This window comes from Micromonas pusilla, assembly GCF_000151265.4.
Source record: "Micromonas pusilla CCMP1545 genomic scaffold MICPUCscaffold_4, whole genome shotgun sequence".
Classification (NCBI taxonomy): domain Eukaryota; kingdom Viridiplantae; phylum Chlorophyta; class Mamiellophyceae; order Mamiellales; family Mamiellaceae; genus Micromonas; species Micromonas pusilla.
The window spans coordinates 50,162-70,711 of NW_003315885.1; the positions used below are offsets into that span (position 1 = coordinate 50,162).

The 20,550-nt window shown below is 67.6% G+C and overlaps 9 protein-coding genes across 9 annotated transcripts in view; 5 read left to right on the forward strand and 4 right to left on the reverse strand.

Moving 5' to 3' along the window:
- Positions 1-186: 186 nt before the first annotated feature.
- On the forward strand, positions 187-1,149 carry MICPUCDRAFT_56898 (uncharacterized protein; the record flags this gene model as incomplete). Its single annotated transcript, XM_003057528.1, has 3 exons — positions 187-212; positions 470-905; positions 1,057-1,149. The coding sequence occupies 3 exons, from the start codon at positions 187-189 to the stop codon at positions 1,147-1,149; spliced, it is 555 nt and encodes a 184-aa protein (XP_003057574.1).
- Positions 1,150-1,236: 87 nt separating this feature from the next.
- On the reverse strand, positions 1,237-3,411 carry MICPUCDRAFT_49534 (uncharacterized protein). The gene has a single exon (XM_003057909.1). It carries the CDS (start codon positions 3,342-3,344, stop codon positions 1,347-1,349), a length of 1,998 nt encoding a protein of 665 aa, XP_003057955.1. The 5' UTR covers positions 3,345-3,411; the 3' UTR covers positions 1,237-1,346.
- Positions 3,412-3,542: 131 nt separating this feature from the next.
- Positions 3,543-4,418, forward strand: MICPUCDRAFT_56900 (uncharacterized protein; the record flags this gene model as incomplete). Its single annotated transcript, XM_003057529.1, has 1 exon — positions 3,543-4,418. The coding sequence occupies one exon, from the start codon at positions 3,543-3,545 to the stop codon at positions 4,416-4,418; it is 876 nt and encodes a 291-aa protein (XP_003057575.1).
- Positions 4,419-4,719: 301 nt separating this feature from the next.
- On the reverse strand, positions 4,720-6,719 carry MICPUCDRAFT_56901 (uncharacterized protein). The gene is made up of 2 exons (XM_003057910.1): positions 5,937-6,719; positions 4,720-5,749 (listed from the first exon to the last, which is right to left on the reverse strand). The coding sequence occupies exons 1-2, from the start codon at positions 6,370-6,372 to the stop codon at positions 4,833-4,835; spliced, it is 1,353 nt and encodes a 450-aa protein (XP_003057956.1). The 5' UTR covers positions 6,373-6,719; the 3' UTR covers positions 4,720-4,832.
- A 185-nt stretch (positions 6,720-6,904) lies between these two features.
- MICPUCDRAFT_67043 (uncharacterized protein) lies at positions 6,905-9,237 on the reverse strand (the record flags this gene model as incomplete). Its single annotated transcript, XM_003057911.1, has 2 exons — positions 6,905-8,935; positions 9,118-9,237. 2 exons carry the CDS (start codon positions 9,235-9,237, stop codon positions 6,905-6,907), a joined length of 2,151 nt encoding a protein of 716 aa, XP_003057957.1.
- Positions 9,238-10,046: 809 nt separating this feature from the next.
- Positions 10,047-10,754, reverse strand: MICPUCDRAFT_6182 (uncharacterized protein; the record flags this gene model as incomplete). The annotated part of the gene is made up of 1 exon (XM_003057912.1): positions 10,047-10,754. A coding segment is annotated over one exon (708 nt), but the record flags the coding sequence as incomplete, so codon positions are not given.
- A 713-nt stretch (positions 10,755-11,467) lies between these two features.
- On the forward strand, positions 11,468-14,385 carry MICPUCDRAFT_32742 (uncharacterized protein; the record flags this gene model as incomplete). The annotated part of the gene is made up of 3 exons (XM_003057530.1): positions 11,468-11,615; positions 11,822-12,023; positions 12,165-14,385. Exons 1-3 carry the CDS (start codon positions 11,531-11,533, stop codon positions 14,383-14,385), a joined length of 2,508 nt encoding a protein of 835 aa, XP_003057576.1. The 5' UTR covers positions 11,468-11,530.
- Positions 14,386-14,674: 289 nt separating this feature from the next.
- On the forward strand, positions 14,675-15,315 carry MICPUCDRAFT_56906 (uncharacterized protein; the record flags this gene model as incomplete). Its single annotated transcript, XM_003057531.1, has 1 exon — positions 14,675-15,315. One exon carries the CDS (start codon positions 14,675-14,677, stop codon positions 15,155-15,157), a length of 483 nt encoding a protein of 160 aa, XP_003057577.1. The 3' UTR covers positions 15,158-15,315.
- A 3,828-nt stretch (positions 15,316-19,143) lies between these two features.
- MICPUCDRAFT_46920 (uncharacterized protein) overlaps positions 19,144-20,550 on the forward strand; it is a gene marked incomplete at both ends in the record, with an annotated part of 1,673 nt that continues 266 nt past the window's right edge. Inside the window, one exon of the mRNA XM_003057532.1 lies at positions 19,144-20,063. Within this exon, the coding sequence (XP_003057578.1) occupies positions 19,144-20,063 (920 nt within the window). The remainder of the gene's footprint in view (positions 20,064-20,550) is intronic.

The following is a 20,550-nucleotide window of genomic DNA, read 5'->3' on the forward strand; positions in this document are numbered from 1 at the left end:
CGCGTGCTCCGTCCTCGGTGCGCCGCGAGGTGTGCGCGCCTCGCGAGCTCTTTCAAACGAGCGCGCTGCGACGCTCGCTGCTGCCCGCGCGCCAACTGAACGATTTCTGGGGCGCTCCGAAGCTTTTCGCTTCTCGTTTCAAAGACGACGACGCCGCCGCCGCTCCCCGCATCGCCAACGCGCGCCATGGGACCCTGGGAACGCCTCATCGAGTGGATCCGAAGGCGCGTCGCTCGCTCCGCTCGAACGACGCCGTCGCCCGCGGTCCGACGATGCCCCGTCCCCCCTCCCGCTCCGCCCCCCCTCGCGCGCGCCGTAGTGTCTACACTGGTCCCCATACGACCCCGTCGCCGTGGTGAACGCCGTTCCTTAAGGACTTTGCCCGTCGTCTCTCTCCGCCCACGCCTCGGTTTCAATCCCCGCCCTCGACGCCTTTCAACTCCAACTGACGCCTTTGAACTCCACGCAGGACCGTCTTCGTTCGCCCCAAGAGACCGCGCGTCGAGCTCGCGGTGACCGGCCTTCCGGGCGCGGGGAAGACGTCGTTCGCGCACGTCCTCGCGACAGGATCGTTCGACCCCGCGACGCTCCCTTCGCGCGCGCACACGTACGACATGACGACGATCACGAAGGAAGGGTTCGCGCTCAAGGTGTGGGACGTCGCGCGCGGGGGGGCGTTTCAAACGAGGTGGGAGAGGTACTGTCGAAACTGCCGCGCCGTCGTCTTCGTCTTCGACGCGTCCGACCGCGACGTGTCGCACATAACCGACGCTCGCGAGGCGTTACACGACCTCATGCGCAGGTCCACGCTGCACAACGTCCCTCTGCTCGTGCTCGGGAACAAGAGCGACAGGAAGAACGCGATGACGGCGGGCGAGTGCGCCGACGCGTTGCGGCTCGACGACGTTCGAGACGACGGAAGAGGCGCGCGCGATTCTCTCCGCCCGCCCACCCCGCGCTGCTTTCAATCCCCGCCCTCGACGCCTTTCGACTCCGACCGACGCCTTTCGATTCCGCCTCGTGACGACCCACCCTCTGTCAGTCGTCGACGTGGAGTGCGCGTCCGTGTCCTGCGCGCGCCTCGACGGGCTCGACTACGCGATGGACTGGCTCGCGCGAGAGGCGACGCCGAAGGTGAAGCGCGAGTGAACGAGCGATCGAGCGACCGAGCGAAAGAGCGAAAGAGCGACGCGACGACGAAGACGACGACGACGACGCGTGACGTGCGGTACGCGTACAGTACAACGAATCTTTTGAATTGAAACAACAACGTTTTATCAAACGGCGGCGCGGCGCGGCGCGGCGTGACGTACGTGTAGTATGATATACACGCGCCTCCTCCGCCGTCAGTCCTGATCGCCGGAGCCCGGGGTGAGGAAATTCTCATCCAGCTGGCACTCCACGTCGCACGCCTCGTCCACGCAGTCCGGGTCGCACTCCGGCGGAATCTCGATCACTCGCACGACCGCGCATCGCTTCTCCACGTTGTACATCGCGACCACCTTATCCCCCGGCCTGACGAGCAGCAACTTTCTCGCGTGGTCGACTGCTTGCATGACGCACTTCTTCGCCGCGATCGGCGCGCGGCTCTCGTCGTCCACGTCAACCTCGCTCGGCGGCTGCACGACCGTGGGTATCAGACCGCGCGTGAGCATCAGCTGCCTCGCGACTTGCTGCCCTCTGAGCTCCTTCTCTTGAAATCCGATGGATTTCCTCGCGCTCCGCGGGACGACGCCGACGACGACGGGCACCGCCGGGCGATACTTCGCGATCATTCTCGCCGCGTCGCCGTTGGCGGCGAGGACGACGATGCAGGAGGCTCTCACCTTCGCCGCGGTCATGACCGTGGACGACGCGAGCGACTCGATCGTGGTCAGCGGCGAGATCGTCCCCGCCATCGTGGTGTTGAGGAGAGACTGCGAGAGCGTCCAGTTGTCGACGCATCGCTCGGCTTCCTCGCAGATGCCCGCCATGATCTCGACGGACTCTCGCGGGTACGCCCCCGCGGCGGTCTCGCCGCTGAGCATGACGCAGTCCGTGCCGTCGAGAACCGCGTTCGCGACGTCCGTGGCCTCCGCTCGCGTCGGCCTCGGCGCGGCGATCATGGAATCGAGCATCTGCGTCGCGGTGATGACGGGCTTTCCCGCGAGGTTCGCCTTTCTGATCATCATCTTTTGGACCCAGAAGATGCGCTCGAGGGGGATCTCCATCCCGAGGTCGCCGCGCGCGACCATGATCCCGTCGCTCTCGCGCACGATGTCGTCGTAGTTGCACAGGCCCTCGTGGTTCTCGACTTTGGAGATGATGTGTATCGTCTTCCCCCCCGCCGAGTCCAAAACTTCGCGTATTTTTTTCACGTCGGAGCCTTTTCGAACGAAACTCGCGGCGATGAAATCGACGTCGTGGACGACGCCGAAGCCCACGATGTCGTGCAAATCTTTCTCCGTGAGCGTGGGTAAATCAACCTTCACCCCCGGTAAGTTACAATTCTTCCTCTCCCCGATCGTCGCGTCGTTCAAGCACTTGCACGCGACCGTTCCGGCGGCGACGTCGGTGGATAAAACCTCGAGCATGACGCTGCCGTCCGCCATCAGGATTCGCGTCCCGGTCTTCACGTCTCGCGCCATGTGTTCGTACGAAACCGCCAGTAAGGATGCGTTTCCGGGGACGGCGTAATCCGTCGTGAGCGTGACATCGCCCCCGCGCTTGAGCTTCACCGGCTCGCCGTTCTCGAGCGTCCCGGTTCGAATCTCCGGGCCCTTCGTGTCGAGGAGCACCGCGCAAATTTTCCCGGTGTTTTTGCACGCCTCGCGCAGATTCTGCAGCGATTCGAGGTGGTACTCGTGCGTCCCGTGCGAGAAGTTGAACCGCGCGACGGACATCCCCGCGCGCAGCAAGTCCTCGAGGTCGTCCACGGTCCTGGACGACGGCCCTAACGTACACACGATGTGCGTTTTCTTCGGGTCGAGGTCGCACGCGGGCGGGGCCATCACGCTTCCTAGGTTCGCGTTCAGCACCGTCGGCATCGAGACGTCCATGAATCCGTCGACGCTGGACATGGGCGGCGACGACAGCGACATCGGGCTCGCCTGCGGCGTCGGCGTCGTCGTCGCGACGTTCACGCGCGTGCGGTTCGCGCGCCCGGGCCCCGGGTTCGGCGACGCCGCGGACGCCGCCGCGAGGACGACGACGCGAGGACGACGGGGGCGGAGGACGCGATGTTGGATCTCGTTCCTCTTCTTCGCGATGAGGGTTGACGCCGACGCGGGGGCGGATCGCGACGGGGACGACGCGCCGCGCCGCGGCGTCGGCGTCGTCGCCGCGCCCGCGCGCATCGCGAGCATGGTGCGGGTGCGAGGCGCGTGCGATGCGACCGCGCGCGAGCTGTGCCCGGGCCGAGGCGGGCGGCGGGGCGGAATGGCGACGAACGCGCTAGGAGGCGCGCGGACGCGTGCGTCCGCAGGATGACGAGGCGCGCTCGCCAGGCTGTCGTCGCCTCGCTCGCGTCGGTTGGAATATCCGCATTCGGACTGTCGCGCGCGATGTCGCCGCCGCCGTCGCCGCCGCCGCCGCCGCCGCCGCCGCCGCGCGCGCCGTCGCCCGTCGCGACGCGCACGTACATGAAGAAGAACGCCGCGTCGGGCCGGCGGCGCGTCTCGTTCGAGTCGTCCCCGGCGTCGACGCCGTCGCGGGACATCCCGCGCTGCGCGCGCGACGACGCTTCGGCTCCCTCCTCGGCGCCTCCGACGCCCCCCGCGGCGTCGCCGCCGCAGACCCCGGACTCGCTGCGGCTGTCGCTCGTGAGATCGACGTCGCGCCCGCGGCAGGACGACGACGCGACGCGCGGCGACGACGCCGACGCCGCGCGGTCCGCGACGCCGGGGAGGAGCCGCTACGCGCGGCGCGTCGTCGACGCGTTCGGCGCGTCTCAGGCGCGCGCGCGCGCGATCCTCGAAACGGTCTCGTCGTCGTCGACGTCGTCGTCGTCGTCGTCTTCGCGATCCGCCGCCTCGCGCGACGCCTCCGAGGCGCTCGCGCGCGCGCGCGTCGCCATCCTCGGCGCGGACCGCGCGACGACGCACGGCGGCCGCCTCGCGAAGAAGCGCGCGAGCGGCGACCGCCCCGCGTGGGCGGCGTTCGTCCCGCTCGCGAAGTCGGCGTGGCGCGAGAGCTACTTTCGACTGAACCTCCGCGACGCGACGCTGACGTGGAGCGACCGCGAGCGCGACCCGACGCGCGTCGGCGTCGCGAGGGCGACCGCGATAGAGACGCACGGACGCGTGATGTACGTGAACGCGACGCACGCGGTGAAAGGGGACGTGACGTACGCGCTGAGGGCGAGAAACGCGCACGAGGGCGAGGCGCGTCCGCACTGGTCCCCGTACGACCGCGTCGGCGTGGTGAACGCCGATCCTTAAGGACTTTTCCCGGCGATTCTCTCCGCCGCCCAGGGTCCCTCGGTTTCAATCCCCGCCCGCGGACGCCTTTCAACTCCAACTGACGCCTTTGAACTCCACCCCGACGTCGCTTCGTGTGGGCGACGACGCTCATCAGATGTGGAGGGCGCGGTTCGCGCGGGCGATCGAAAACGCGGCGACCGCCGCCGCGGAGACGGCCGGCGACGACGCCGCGGAGGAGGGATCGGACGGCGAGGCGTTCGACGAGATGGACGCGTACTGAACGCGCGGTTCGCAGACTCTATGATAACGTCTCTCGATTCCTACTATGTCGTGTACAGTATATTACTTCGTGCTATAAGTGTATTTTTTTTCCTCCCCGCCCCGCCGCGAGTCGAGTACCGCTTCCTCGCGAGATATGTTACTCACGCGTCGTCACTTCGGAAGCGCGTTCTCGCGTCTCAACTTGAGGTACTCATTCTCGACCCTAAACAGCGACCACTGAAACCGTCTCACGATCTCCGCAATCGTGAACAAAAACACGAGCTCGCTGTCGTGCCGCAAGTGCGACGAGAGCTTGTACGTCCACACCGAACGCAACGCCGCGTTGGACGCGAGGGCGAAGTAGTACCGCCGCGGTTTCCGGTACAAGAGCTCGCGTCGCAGGAAGATCGCGCGGCGACCGCGGCTTCTCGACGCCGCGAGTTGCAAGCCGCTGAGCCTCTCCTTGGGGCCCGCGTCCACGGTCGTGAACAACGACAGGTCCCAGTCGTGGGTCACGTCCCAGTAGTACGAAAACGCGGTGTTCGCGACGGCGAACGCGATCCACGCCGGTCGATACGTCCCCAGCCAATCATCTCTCGACACGTGATACTTCAGCGCGCTGAGGAAGATCACCGGGAACGCGCTGAAGTACTTGAGCGCGTTCCAGAGCTTGTTCGCGTCGCCCTCGCCGGTTTCGCTCGCGTTTTTCGAATCCGCGTACTGCCGGAAGCACTGCGCGAACCGAATCGTTGACGGCAGCGCGAGCGCGACGGGGACTTTCCAATCGTATCCCCCGCACGTCCCCTCGTTCGACGCCACGTCACCGGTCACGATGCCGCCGGTCAGGAGACCGCACGTCGCGCGCTCCACGTCGGACACGCTCTTCGCCATGGAGCAGAGGACGTCCGCGACGAAAAAGTCGCCGAAAGTGACGGTTCGCGTCGGCGAAACGCATCGCGCTAACGTACTGGATATGAACCGTCGCGTGTGCGGATGCGCGCCGCACCGCGCCGGCATCAGCAGCACGACGAGCGCGGAGACGTAGAGCAGCGCGGGCGCGTTAGCGGCGGCGTCGACGTCGCCCTCCTCTCGCCGCGTCAAAAAAAAACTCAGGGTCGTTCCATACAAAGCGACGTCGGGGTGGAGTTCAAAGGCGTCAGGTGGAGTTGAAAGGCACCGAGGGCGGGGATTGAAAGGAAGGGGTGGGCGGAGAGAAGCGCCGGCAAAAGTCCTTAAGGATCGGCGTTCACCACGCCGACGCGGTCGTATGGGGACCAGTGTATAGAACGCACCTCAGATTCGCCGCCGTCGCCGCCGCCGCGACGAGCGTCGCTCGAAACACCTCGCGATGCGTCATGTGAACGCGCGCGTCTCTCAGCTCGAACACCGACAGCGGATGCGGCTCGATCTTCATCCGCGACCAGACGAGAAGGTTGCACCCCCATCCCATCGCCGCGGCGAGGACGACGCACGGGGCTTGGTAGTAGAGATGCGTCAGCGCGCGAGATTCGTCGCTCGCGGAGGCGTACGAGACGGCGACGCGCGCGACGCACGCGACGAGGACGAAGAAGAGCGTCGCGTCGAGCGCGCGTCGGCGCGCGCGTCCGAGTCCGCCGCGCGCCTTCGCGTTTGGTGCGGCGGCGCGGTGGAAGATCCGGTCGACGCCGCGGTCCGTCCCCGCCCTTCGCGGGTCGCCGTCCGGCTTCGTCATCGATCTCGCCGCGCTCGCCGACGCGGCGCGCGTCCTTCTCTGTTTCTACGTCGCTACGTACGCGTGATGAGGTGAGGTCCGGTCCGGTCGCGCGTCTTCTCACGCGGACGGGTCCTTGAACGGCGGCTTCTTCCCCTCCGGGAGCTTCTTCGCCGCTTCCTCGCCGATCTTCGACGCCTCCGCCCCCGCCTCCTCCACCCACACCCTGATCTGCTTCACGTTCTGCCGGAGCGTCGTCGTCGTCTTTCGAATGTCTTTGGACATGAGCGTGGCGACCGCCGCGATCGCGGCGGCGGTCATGAGAAAGTTCGAGACCGCCATGGCGTCGGCGTCGTGACGTGGCGTGCGCGGCCGCTCGACTCTCGCGTCGGGTTAACGCGCGCGCGTGTGCGGAAGACGCGCGTCTCGGAGCAACCCTAACTAAAGAGTGAATGAAAAATATCCGTGGACGCGCACGAGACATCAGGACGCGAGCGGAAGAAAATCGTCATTCACATCGATCGACGCCGTTCGTCCCTCTACGCACCCTACGCTATCCATCCATCCCGAGGCTGCGCTTCACGCTGTCGCCTATGCTCCGCTGAAACATCCCCTTCATCTCCCACGCCTCCTCCCACGTCCTCGGCGGCGATCGCGCGCTCTCCATCAGCAGCGTCGAGCCGTACTCCGCCCACCACGCCACCACGGCGACGAAAAACGCGAGGCTCGCGAACGCCGCCACCGTCGCCGCGAACGCCGCGACGGGATCGCCGCGCCGCAGCCTCCAGAAGAAGCGCCTCGCCATCGACTGCGCGCGGATGATGCCCACGAGCACGGGGTGGATGTTGAGACGGATCACGTGCATCGGCCAGAAGAGCGTCAGGCCGAGGTAGTAGAACAGCTGGTGCCGCAACCACTGCCGGCGCTGCGCGCTCGTCATGTCCTGCCACCGGCGAAACTGGCCGATCATCCCGCCGTGCTCGAAGTTCTCCGACGACGTCCGCCGATCGCGCTCGGAGCCCCACTTCCCCTCTCGTATCATCCGCTTGCACGTCTTGCACGCGCAGCGGCCTTGCGAGAAGCACGACGGAAGCGCGTGCGGGTTGAATCGAATCGCGAGCTTGTCGGCGCCCGTGTCGTCGTTTTTGTACATCCTGACGCGATTCCGCGTGCGCTGCGACGTCGCCTCGAGCATGACCGCGAGCCCTCGCTTCACGAGCCACCACACGTTCACGACGTGCACCTCCGCGGCGAGCTCCGGGTAGTTGTGATCGAGCGTCACGAGCGTGTGCGCGACGAGAGACGCCGGGAAAGACGTCGTCGTGACGCCGGCGCAATCCACGAGCGCGACGAGTCGCCCGCGCATCTTCCCCGGGTTGTCGCCGTGGACGTGCAACTGCCGCCACTGCGCTTCGACGTGGGATATCAACGCCGCGGCGACGGCGTCGAGGCCTTCGGAGCGTTCCGCGGCGGAGACCGCGGAGAGGCGCAGCACGAGGTGCACGCCGCCCGTGTACGCGTGTCTTCCGCCGTGCACGAAGACGACGTCCTCGAAGCGTTTCAAATCTTTATCCGGGATGAACCGGTACTTCTTCCGCCACTTCAGCGAGCGCTCCATCGCGAGCGCAGCCTTCGAGACGTCGCCGTTGTACTGCAGCAAGAACGCGGCTCTCTGCGCGCGCGTGAACGCGCACCGAGTGTCCATGCCGAGCTCGTCGAACAGCCGTTCCATGCGATCGCCGTGCGGCGCGAAGAGCTCCGCGCCGTGCTCCCGTCCGGTCAACACCCCGACGAGCGTCGACGGCGCGTTGATGAATAACCGACGGGAGTGATGCGTTACCGCTTTCGCGACGCCGGTGATCTTCGCGAGCGCGCCTTGTGATCGCCGCTTGTGATGATGATGCCCGTGGTGCCCGTTCGCGCCGTTGTAGGCGACGAGCTGGAGGTTCCCGCCGCCGCCGCGGCGTCGCCCGCCGCCGCCGCTCCGGGTCGGCGAGTCGCCGTCGCTTCCCGAGCCCGCGCGCGAGAGCACGGGGTACGACCCGCCGTCGACGAGCGCGGGCGCGGCGTCCTCGGTGGCCGCGGCCAGGCGTCCGTTCAGCCTTCCCGAGCTTCTCCGTCGAATCATCCCGCTGAGCGCCTCGCCGTAGTAATCCGTCTCGCCGCCGCCGCCGTCGCGTCTGTTGAAAACGCCCGCGCCGCGACCGTCACTCGACATCATCCCACCACCCCCTAACCCGCCCCCGCCCCCGCCGCCGTCGTCGTACGCGTACGCGTTACCACCACCACCGCTACTCTGCGACTGCACGCCGTAGCCGTACCCCGCGACGACGGACTCCGCCTCGCGCATCGCCGCGAGCGTATCCTGCGGCAACGTCCCCTCGAGCGCTTCCCACGCCTCGTTCACCGCCATCCGATACGACGTCACCTCCGCGCGCATCTTATTCTTCAGCAGTATGCGTCCCCATATCGGCCACTTGCGTCGCAGCAGACTGCGCACGCGCGGGATGCGCGCGACGCGAAGCGTCACGTTCCGAGCGAAGTTCACGAAGGCGCGGTGCGGCGCGAACGCGCCGGCGGTGAGCTGCGAGACGCGACAGGTCGGGGGGGGGGGGACACGTGTCAGCGATGCGACCTTCTCGTTGGCGGTCCACGATCCCACGTGTCACAACGTGAGGCTGGCATCGCGCGAAAGAAGTCCTGAAGTCCTCAAGAAACGACGCGCGACGCGCGAACGGGGTCCGTATGGGAAGCAGTCAGTCTCACCAGCGACCAGCCGGCGAGCGGGGACAGCGGCCGCGGGGAGACGAGCGCGCGCGCCACCTTTCGGATGGGCTCCGCGAGGACCGCGGCCTGGGACGCCCACGCGGTGCACGCGGCGACCATCGGGCCTGGACGCGGGGTGGGGGGGAGGGGCGAGTGAGCGAGCGTCGGATTGAATAGAGGAAGACGGGGCGGAATTGCGTCGAATTGAAATGAGACGGAACGGAATTAATTGCGCGGGGTGGGGACGGGATCCGCGGCGTTCGCGCGCACCTCGCCGTCGTCGGTGCTTCCGCAGCCATATCATGCGCGCGGTGAGCCCTAAGAACAGCGCGAAGCTCGCGGACGTGTGCACGAACTGGTCCGCGATGAACTGCAAGCTCACGAGCCCCGCGCCCGCGTGCAGCGCTTGCCGTCGTTTCTTTTGCATCTCCTCCCATTCCCCCGCGCTGACTTTCGCCCACCGCGTCCCCTCGTTCTTCGCGCGCCACTTCGGGACGTCGGGGTACGCGCTCGACTCCACCTCCTTCTCCGCGGCCGCGCGCGCGGCCTTCACCGCGTCGCGAGCGGACTCCCCCATCGTTCGTGCTTCCAGCGCCCGCGCGCCTTTCCGAACTAAAAGCACACGTGTCATTCGAGCGCCGAAAAAGCTCGCGTCGACAGCGACAGCTCGCGACGTCGCGTCGCGAATATTTTCGCCACAGCCAGCTACAGTACATACAATAACATTACGCGCTATCCCTCGCTCACGTCGCCGTCTCCGCCGCCGCCGTCTCCTCCTCCTCCTCCTCCTCCTCCCCGCCCTTCCCCATGACCTCCCTCGTCGGCGCGTTGCTGTACGTCACCACGGTCCCGTCGCGGTTAAACCCCAGCGGCAACGACTGCCACCCCATCCCGATCCCGCTCGCGAGCCTCCCCTCCCTCGCGTACTTGGCGCAGAGGCCGTACATGTGGTCCATGTGCGAGTTCGGCATGATGTGCGGGTTGTGCGTCATCTCCCTCAGCGGCTTCCACGCCGCGGCCGCGAGCTCTTGCTCCTGGATCGTGATCGCCGCGTCTTCCGCGCCGTCGGCTAACTTCAACGCGACGAGAAAAAAAAGGTCCGACTTTCCGAACGCGACGTCGTGCCCGTGTCGGATCCCGAGGATGGCCTCGAACTCCACCGCGACGCCGGTCTCCTCCATGACCTCCCGGATCGCCGCGGACGGGATGTCCTCGCCGCAGTCGACGAGCCCGGTCGGGAGTTTCCAAAAGTTCGGCCGCGACGCCGCCGCCGCGGGGCCTCTCCGCTCTTGCACGAGGAGCACGTCGCCGGCGCCGTTCGTGACGAACGCGCCGACGCCCACCTGATGCGACGCGTTCGGAGGCAACAGGTCGTCCTCATCCGTCGGGAGCCACCGCGTCAGCATCGCGTGCGTCTTCTCCGCGTGATGAAATTCGAATCCGCCGTCGTGCACCGCGACGCCGACGAGCTCCGCGCGCTTCGCGGGGATCTTGAGCCACACGCCTCGGACGCCCGTCGCCTTCCAGCGCGCGATGGAGGACGCGAGCGCGGCGGCGAACGCGTCGGCGGTGTCCGGGAGCGCGTCCGCGTCGACGATGACGCCGCCGTAGCGGTCGACGCTGTGCGCGAGCGTCGTCTGCGTCGCCGCCGCCGCCATCGCGTCGTCGTCCTTCTCCGACGGCGACGTCTCCTGGAACGCGATGAAGGAGGACGAGCGCGCGGCGACGATCTGCGGGGCGCGCGCGCTCGAGAGCGTCGCGACGCGAGCGCCGCGTCTGAGCGCGCGCGGGGCGAACGCGAACGCGAACGCGCGCGCGAGCGACGGCGTCGGCGTCGGCGGCGTCGATCGACCGCGACCGGCGACCGGGAAAAACGAAGAAGATGCCGCGGTCGCCGAGGAGGAGGAGGAGGAGGAGGAGGAGGACGACGCGCGACTGCGCGACGCGGGCGACGCGGGCGACGGCGCGCGAGGGACGACGGACGGCGCGCTCGCGAGGAGGCCGCGACGGGCGAGCGTTTTCGAGGCGATGGACGCGCTGAACGGAAGCGCGCGGGCGATCATCGCGCCATCGCGAGTGTCGGCGACGTCTCGGAGCGCTGCGGTCGACGTGTACGTGTGCGCGCAGCGCGCGAGGAGTCCTGAGTCCTGGCTCCTGGCTACCTGGCTGCCTGGGCGGCCGTGTCCGCGACCTGCTTGAGGCGCACGTTTTTCACCCGTGCCTCGCTTTCAACATTGATCGCTTCCCCTTTCAAGTGACCGATGATTCTTTTTGAAGGGAAATTGCCCTGAGCGGGAACAAAAAAATCGTTCAAAAAACGAAGAAGATCGATCTGGCGCGCACTGCTCGGTGCACGCGCACGACCCACCACCCGAGCGCTCGAGGCGACCTCGCGCGCGAACTCGCTTTCGAAATGGTCGGCTACGCGCTCACCCCGGGCGCGGCGCTGCGTCTGCACGCGGGAGACTCCGGGCTCAGTCCGATCTTGCAAGTCGCGGGTGCGTGAAAATCGAAATCGGACGGTGCCAAGTTTTTCCTCCCTCGCGAGCGCGCGCGCCCCGCGAGCGCCTTCTCGCGTCGACGCGCGCGTTTCCATCGCATCGTCCCCGAATTGCGTCGCGCGAACCCTCAGACGCGCGACGCGACGTCGCGCCGCTCCCACTGACGCGCCCTCTCCCTCCCAATCGCCCGTCCTCCTCCTCAGATCTGCGCGCGCTTCAGAACAAGGACGAAAAGGCTGGGGCGAACGCGGAGCCGCGCTTCCGCGTGATGCTCTCGGACGGGACGCACTACGTCACCGCGATGCTCACGTCGCAGCTGAACTCGCACGTGATCGAGAACCGCCTGAAGAAGTTCACCGTGGTGCAGCTCGAGGAGTACTTCTCGAACGAAGTCCAAGGGCGCAAGTGCGTCGACGTCGCGCGCGCACAGCCTGGCGCAATCTGGGCACCCCTCCGTTTTTTTCATTCCCCCGCGCGACCGTCCCGCGACCGACCGTTCTCTCATTCCCCCGCTCACCGACCGCATCCCCCGTCGTCGCCTCGCAGGATCATCATCGCGCTCAAGCTCACCCCGATCGACACCCCGCCGGACATCATCGGCCAGCCCGTCTCCGCGACGGACGCGGACAAGAACGCGGCGCCGCCTCAACAGCAACAGCAACAACACCCCAATCCGGGAGGCTACGGCGCCAATCCGGGGTACGGCCAGCAGCCCTCCGCGCCGGGGTACGGCAACGCGCCCACGGGGAACTACGGCGCGCCGCCGCCGCCGAGCGCGAACGGGAACTACGGCGGCGGTAACGGCGGAGGATACGGCGCGGGCGCGTACAGAGGAGATCAGGGGCGCGGCGGCGGCGGCGGATACGGCGAGCCGCCGCCTTCGTACGGCGCGTACGGCCGCGGCCCGACCGCGCGCAACGACGCGCCCGCGAAGATCTCTCCGATCTCGTCGCTCAACCCGTACAACAACCGGTGGACGATCCGCGCGAGGGTGACGAACAATCCGGAGATCAGGACGTACCACAACCACAAGGGCGACGGGAAGGTGTTCAACGTGGAGCTTCTGGACGCGGAGGGCGGCGAGATCAAAGCCGTCGCGTTCGGGGACACCGCGGAGCGGTTCGCGGACGTCTTCCGCGCCGGGAGCGTGTACGAGCTCAGCAAAGGGCAGATTCGCCCGGTGCGGAACCCGAAGTTCAGCGTCGGCGAGTTCGAGATGATGTTGGATCACAACACGGAGGTGCGAGAGATCGACGACCCGGCCGTCGTGGGCTCCATCAAACGCGTGAACTACGCCTTCAAGAAGATCGCGGACGTGGACCACATCAGCAGCGGCTCCCTCGTCGACGTCTGCGCGGTCGTGCACCACGTCGGGGAGCTCAACACGATCATGAAGCGCGACGGCGGGGAGACGTCGAAACGCTCGATCACGCTCCGGGACGACAGCGGCGCGTCAATCGAGCTCACGCTCTGGGCGCCGCAGGCGCTGGACATCGGCGGGCGGCTCGAGGGACTCGTGAACGACGGCGACCACCCGGTCATCGCGATCAAGAACGGTCGCGTCGGCGACTTCCAAGGGAAGAACATCGGGACGATCAACTCGTCGCGGGTGGACATCAACCCCGACGTCGACGAGGCGGCGAGGCTGAGGCACTGGTACGACACCGGCGGCGCCACCGCGGAGGTCAAGGCGTTCAGCGGCGCGGGCGCGAGCGGCGGCGGCGGAAGAGGCGACCGGTGCGTCACGATCGCGCAGCTCAAGGAGGAGATCGCGCGCGACGGCGCGACGCCCGCGTTTTGGGTCCAGTGCCGCTGCCACGTGACGTACTTGAAGTCCTCCGACGCGGGGTGTTTTTACCCCGCGTGTCCGCTGAGAAACGGCGAGCGGATGTGCCAAAAAAAGTTGCGATACGACGAGGCGATGGGGACGTGGAACTGCGAGCGACACGCGGGCGAGCACGTCCCGAACTGCGAGTGGCGATACATCATCAACATGACCGTCGCGGACCACACCGGGCAGCAGTGGGTCAGCGCGTTCGGAGACACCGGCGACGTCATCATGGGCATGACGGCGGGCGCGTTGAAAGAGCTGATGGACACCAACTACGACGCGTACGAGAAGGCGATCGCGGACGCGAACTTTAAGCAGTTCTTGATGAAGTTCAAGGTGGCGGACGACACGTACAACGACGAGACGAGGGTGAAGGTGTCCCTCAACAAGCTCGACGCGATCGACTACGTGTCGGAGAGCAAGCGGATGCTGGATCAGATCGGGAAGCTGCGACGCGGCGAGAGCGTGGACGAGCCTCGGCCGGCGCCGCGGAACGTCTCCATGGGCGGCGGCGCGGGCATGGGCGGTGGTGGCGGCGCGGCCGCGACTGGGGGATGGAACCAGGCCGGCGGCGGCGCGGCCGCGACTGGGGGTGGTCAGTACGGCGGCGGCGGCGGCGGTCAGACCACCGGCACGTGCTACAAATGTCAGCAACCGGGACACTGGGCGAGGGATTGCCCGAACGGCGGCGGCGGCGGCGGCCAGTACGGCGGCGGCGGAGGCGGAGGCGGCGGAGGCGGTGGCGGCTCGTGCTTCAAGTGCGGAGAGAGCGGTCACTGGGCGAGGGACTGCCCCACGGGCGGCGGCGGCGGCGGCGGCGGGAACTGGAACAACAACGGCGGCGGTCAGTACGGCGGCGGGGGGGGGAACTGGAACAACAACGGCGGCGGCGGAGGAGGAGGAGGTCAGTGGGGCGGCGGCGGCGGCGGGTGGTGATCGGATTCACCCCCTGATGTCGACGCGAGAACGAACGAACGGACGAGCCGCGCTCGGAGGAAAGTGACGCGCTGAGTGTGAAATGCATGAAAAGAGACTTGAACGACGACGCACGAAGGAACCACACGAGACTTTTTTAAACCGTCGTCGACGAGTCGAACCCGCGATCTCCCCTCGCGCGAAAGGTTGCCCTCGCTTCGTCTTATCGCGTTTTTTACGGTAATTTCCTGCGCCAGCGTGGCGCGGACGCCTCCCCACTTCGCCGCGCGCGGATCGACCGACGGACACGATGGCGGCGTTCACGATCGCGGGCCTGGGATCGGCGCCGCCGCTTCCGAACGCGCTCCGAGCGCGAGCGACCGGCGCGTCCGCGGCGCGATGCCAACGCGCGATCGCGCCGAGGGCGTCCTCCGCGTCGACGCCGAGCCGCGCGGGGTTGTCCGCGGCCGCGCTCGCGCGCGGCGCCGCGGCTGGGAAGACGCGTCCGGTCAAGCGAGGCGACCTCGCGGTGACGAGCGCGACGTTCTGGGGCGCGAAGGACCCGAAGTATCCGAACAGCACGGTGTTCAACGTCAGCACGGAGAAGCTCCCGGGCGGGGACTCGCTGACGAACGAGGGCATCTTGGGGTTCGTCGTCGCCGGCGCGCTCGCGATCTGGTTCGGCGGGACGCTGTTTAAGACTCTGGCGGTGATGTTCGGGTTCATATTCACGACGGCGAAGTATTTCATGATGGGCATCGCGCTCGTGTTGATCGGCGTCGCCGCGAGCTAGACGTCGAGGGACGAGGAGGACGAACGCCGCGCCGTGAGGTTCCGTGGGTGGACCCTCCCGAGGGCATTTTTTTAGACTCGTCGCGGCGCCGTCGTAGCGAGCGGCGAGAGCACACGTGTACACCACCACCACCACCGCGCGAACGCGCGCGATGCGTTGACTACATCGTTCGATCGCGCGTTAAGTGAGGGTAAACGCTACGCTCCTCGTCCGTCCAAGGGAGCGAGGAGTTCTAAAGCAGAATGTCCCGAGGTTCGGGTTTGCGTATGTGCCGCATCGTCGAGCCCGCCTCCGTGGGCTTGAACGGCGCGTGCTTCCCGTACGGCCGCGCGACGCCCAACGACGTGCCGTCCGTGGGAACGTACGCGTTCGGCCGCGGCTCGCACGTGCTCTGCGCCCACGTCCCGTTCGGAAACCGCCGAAATTCTTCCTCCTCGTCGCGTTCGCGCGTCTTTTGCTCCGTCAACATCTCCCTCGACCGCTCCATCCGGCTCCACTCGCGCTCCGCGTCCTCGGTCGGCGGCAGCCCCAAGTTCAGCCGCTCCCTCGCCTCGAGAATCTCCTCCGTGAGGTCCTCCCTCTCCGCCGCGAGCTTCATCTCCGCCGCCTGGTACATGCTGAGCTCCGACGTCGTCGCCATCAATTTCTTATCAACCTCCCTCGCGCGCGCGCGATACGCGACGACGCGTCGCGCCAGCTCCAACGTCCCCTCGCGACCGTCCACCGCGACGTCCTTCAGCTGCTCCGCGAGCGCGTCGATCTCTTGAAGCATCAGGTCTAGCTCCCGCGCGCGCTCGGTCTTCTCCTCTACGCGCGCGTCCAGCTGCTCGAGCTTGGCGGCGAGCTCCTTGGGGTCGGGCGTCTTCCCGGCTAGCGGCCGCCACCGCGCGAGGTTCTTCGGGTCCTCCACCTGCGCGGAGAGCTTCTCCGTCGTCGCGCGCGCGGCCGCGAGCTGCGCTCGGAGCGACGCGACCTCCTCCTGGGTCTTCGGGACGTCCGCGACGTCGCGGCGCGCGAGCTCGCGCGCGCGCTCGAGCTCCGCGAACTGCGCTCGGAGAATTTTGATCTCGTCGTCGCGCTTGCGAAGCTCCGTCTCCCCCGCTTTCAAAACCTCCTCCTGCACGGTTCGCTTCTCGTACAGCGCGCACAGCTCGTCGTCTCGCGCGATGAGCGTCGCGCCGTTCGCGTTTCGAGCGTCCACGGACTTTTCGTACCGCGCCTGCGTCCGCAACATCTCGCGCTCGGCCTTGGGGTCGTTCCGTACGAGCGAACGTCGGGGTGGAGTCGAAAGGCGTCAGATGGAGTAGAAAGGCGTCGAGGTGTGTCGGGATTGAAAGCGAGGGACCCTGGGCGGAGAGATGCGCCGGGAGAGAAAGTCCTCAAGGAACGGCGTTCACCACGCGAACGCGGTCGTATGGGAACCAGTGTGAGGAGAACGCGCCTTGTTGATGGCGTCGTTGAGCACGTCCATCTCGGACAGCTGCTCGTCAACCTCCGTCTGCTTCGCTCGGAAAATCACCGCCGCCTTGTTGATCTCGGCGCGGAGCGCGTTCCGCTCCGTCTGCGCGTTGTGCAGCGCGACGCGCGACGTGTTCGTCTGCGCGTCCTTCGTCGCGGTCTCCTCGCGTAAGATGGCGATCTCGTTGGCGAGAATTTTCAGCTTGGCGCGCATCTCCGCGCCTCTCTGCGACGCCTCCGTGATGAGCTGCACGAACTTGTTCTTCTGATCCCTGACGACGTCGAACAGGGAGATGAACTCCCCGATTCTGCGGTTCGTGTCCTTGCGCTTGTCGTTGAGGTCCCTCGCCTCGTCGTCCTTGGACTTCAGCAGCCGGAACGCTTCGTTCGCTTTTTCCTTCTTCTGTCGCGCCGTCCGCGCGAGTCGCTCGCGCTGCGCGTCGAGCTCTTTCAAAAACATCCTTCGCTCGTGCTCCTCGCGCTTCAGGTGCCCCACCTCTTCCTCCAGATCCTTCACGTCCTCGTACGACGCCTGGAAGACAATCGCGGCGGCTTTCCCCATCTTCTCCTCCTTGAGGTACTCGTTCATCCTCGCGTCCACTTCTTTCTTCGTCGCCGACGCCTCCTCCTCGCGCGCTCGCCGCTCGCGTTCCATCGCGGCAACCTCCATCGCGAGCTTATCGCGCTCGGCGACGAGCGCCGGGATGGCCGCCTTCATCTGCTCGTCTAGTAACTCCGCGCTCCGCAGCTGCCTGAGCTTCGTCTCCTTATCCTTCGTCTCCCTCTTCAGCTCCGCGACGGCGAAATTTTTATCCGCGTCGATGGATCGCAAATCTTGCGCCGCGCGCACCGCGTCCGCGAGAAGCTTATCGCCCTCGAGCCCCTCGCGCTCAAGGTCGCACCGCATGTCGTCCACCGCGCCCATCTTCTGCTCCAACACGATCTCCGTGTTCTTCAGCGTCTCGCTCGCGGCGTCGTGCGCGTCCATCTTCTTCTTGCGTTCCGCCGCGTGCGTCTCGACGGCGTGTTCCAACGCCGCGATTTTCGCGTCCAGCTTGCCGACGCTCGCGTTGAGTCCTCTCACGCCGCTCTCCACGACGTCGCTCTGCTTCCGGATCCTCTCCGGGACCGGCTCGAGCTCCGCGAGCTCGTCCCGCGCGGCATCGAGGTCCTCCCGCTCCGTCGTCGACGACGACGCGAGCGCGTCTAGCCGCGACGCGATCCGGTCACGTTCGCGTCGAAGCTCCTCCACCTCGAGCGAATCGTTCCGCGTCTCCTCCGTCAGCTTCACGCTCTCCGCCTTGATCTCCGCGATCTTCGGCGCCATCGCCGCCGCGTGCTCCGCCTCCACCGCGGCGATCATCCGCTTGTGCTCGTCCCTCTGTCTCGTGAGGCGATACTGCTCCGTCGCGAGCTCGCGTTCTCGCTCCTCCGCGAGCTCCGCCTCCGTCGCCGCCGCCTCCGCGTCTTCGCGGAGTCGATCCACCGCGGCTTCCTCCTCCGCGGTCATCATCCGCACCCCGGGCGTTCGCGGCGGGGTCGTCGAAATTATCGTCGCCGAGGCGGTCAACGCCGCCGGGGAGTTCGGCGCGCTGGATTCGCGCGAGCGAGACGCGGACGCTTCCGCGGCGGCGCGCGCGCGCTCCTTGGTCGCCTCGCGTTCGAGCGCGGTCGCGCGCTGCGTCAGTCGGCGATCCGCGGCGACGGCGTCCTTCAGCGCGGCGTGGTGCGCGCGGTACTTCGCCTTCGCTCTCTCCGCCGCGTCGGACGTGATGTCGCCCTGCGCGAGGAGGACGTCGAGCATCTGCGGGCGGGGCGGACGAGGCGAGGGGTCAATGCGACGCGCCGCGCGACGGAAATGGATGGACGCGAGGAGGTGCGTCGGATGGATCGATCGACGCGCGCGACGGCGCGCGGGGAGGAGGGACGAGCGACGGCTTCGCGCGCACCTTGAACGCGACGGAGTTTTCCACGCTGTCCGCGACGAGCGCCGCGGCCGCATCGTCCTCGGGCATCGCGACGGGGAGCGTCGGCGCGCCGCGAGCGAGAGCTCGATCTCCCCGCCCCCGCGCGACTCGGCTCGGGACGAACGAACGAACACTTCGTCGCTCCCGGCGCCCTTCCTTCGGTTCGCTCGCCGCGCTCTCCCCGGCGCGTCCTCCCGCGCGCCCCCGCCGGGGCGCGACCCGGTCGACGCGCGCGCGTGTCCGCGCTCGACGTGCGAGACGGGACGCGCGCGCGATCGAGGGAGGGAGGGAGAGACCCGCCGGTCGCGTCGCTAGAGTGGCGCGATGATCAGAGACGGAAGCAGCGCTTTTCTCGCGCTCGCGCCCGATTTTTGGTCGGAGCCCACGGAAACGTATGGATCGTAGTCAGGGAAGTACGAATTTCGTACTCGTACTGGAAATAAGCGTCTCTGATTGGTCAGTCGCGCTGTAAATGCGCTGGCACGAAAACGAACGAGTCCTCGGCGAAACGCTCACTCTCGCGCGCGCGTCCGCGCCCCCGCCGGGCGCGCTCGACGGACGATGACGCGCGTCGCCTCCCCCCTACCCGCCGCGACGTTCGACTTCGACGCGCTCGACGACGCGTGCTTGGACCTGGACGGCATCGAGGCGTGGCTCGACGACGTGCACGGCGACGTCGTCGCCTCGGGCATCCTTCTCGAGGCTTCGAACGCGACGACGCCGCTCGACGCCTTCGCCGTCGACGCGCGCGACGACGACGACGCCGCGGGACGACGCGGCCGCGACAAGAAACGCGCGAGGCGAGATGCACTTTCCGCGGCGGCGACGTCGTCCTCCCCGCCGGCGACGCCGCCGCACGACCCGTGGCGCGCGGCTTCGACGCGGCCCCCCGCGGCCCAGATCGCGACCGCGCCCTCGCGCGGCGGCGGCGACGGCTCCGACTCCGCCGCGTCGGACGAAGACCTCGTCTTCTCCGCGGGACCCGCCGCCGGAACGACGACGACGACGACGACGACGACGGACGACGACGACGAAGAGCGCGAGAGGGCGCGCGAGCGGCTCGTCCGCAACCGCGCGTCCGCGGCGGCGTCGCGCATGAGAAAACGCGCGGAGATGGACTGCCTGAGAGCGCGGTGCCGCGAGCTCGAGCGCATCAACGCGCATCTGACGTACGCGGTGCAGTGCGCGCAGGCGGAGTGCGCGGGGCTCAGACGAGGGATGGCGGCGACGACGGACGGGGACGCCGCGGTGACGGGGACGACGGGGACGACGGGGACGCCGCCCGGGCCCGCGGGGATGTTTTTCCCGCCGCCGCCGGGGATGTTCGGGATCCCTCTCGTGCCGCTGCCGCCGCTCCCGGGAAAGAAAAGGGCGTCGCGCCCGGTTGCGACGCCGCCGACGCCGGCGACGGAGGACGACGCGGATATCGAACGACGAAGGACCTCGTCGTCGACCGCGACCGCCGCGACGACGACGACGAAGTCCTTAAGGAACGGCGTTCACCACGCGAACGCGGTCGTATGGGAACCAGTCACGACGACGACGACGACGATGAAAACGAAAACGAATCAGATGAACGACGATCACGACGCGACTGAGTCTACAGCACTCGAGCGGACTAGGCCCGCCGCGAGGGGAACGACGCGTCGTACCCTCGCGACGGCACGCGCCGCGCATATGCCAACCCGAGGGGAGAGACGATTCGTCGATCGAACCCGGGAGGAGTCGCGCCGAGATCGAACCGGACATCGAAACGATCGTCGCCGTCGTCGTCGACGTCGTCGAAGCGGTGAAGAATGGACGACGTCGCGCGGGACGACGAGCGCAGGGAGAAGAAGAAGGAGGGGGGCGACCGCGTGCGGCGCGCGGGACCGCGAGGAGACAGCGACGACGACGACGACGACGACGACGACGACGACGAACGCGAAGACGCGAGAGCCGCGGCTGCGCGCGCCGGGTCTGTTATGC

What these genes read in the sequence shown, in the direction of transcription:
- MICPUCDRAFT_49534 (XM_003057909.1), bottom strand. Translation starts at nt 3,344, where the DNA reads ATGCTCGCGATGCGCGCGGGCGCGGCGACGACGCCGACGCCGCGGCGC.
- MICPUCDRAFT_56901 (XM_003057910.1), bottom strand. Translation starts at nt 6,372, where the DNA reads ATGACGAAGCCGGACGGCGACCCGCGAAGGGCGGGGACGGACCGCGGC. An exon ending in GAGGTGCGTTCTATACACTG is followed by an intron (nt 5,750 to 5,936) that starts GTCCCCATACGA and finishes TGACGCGGCGAG; the next exon opens with AGGAGGGCGACGTCGACGCC.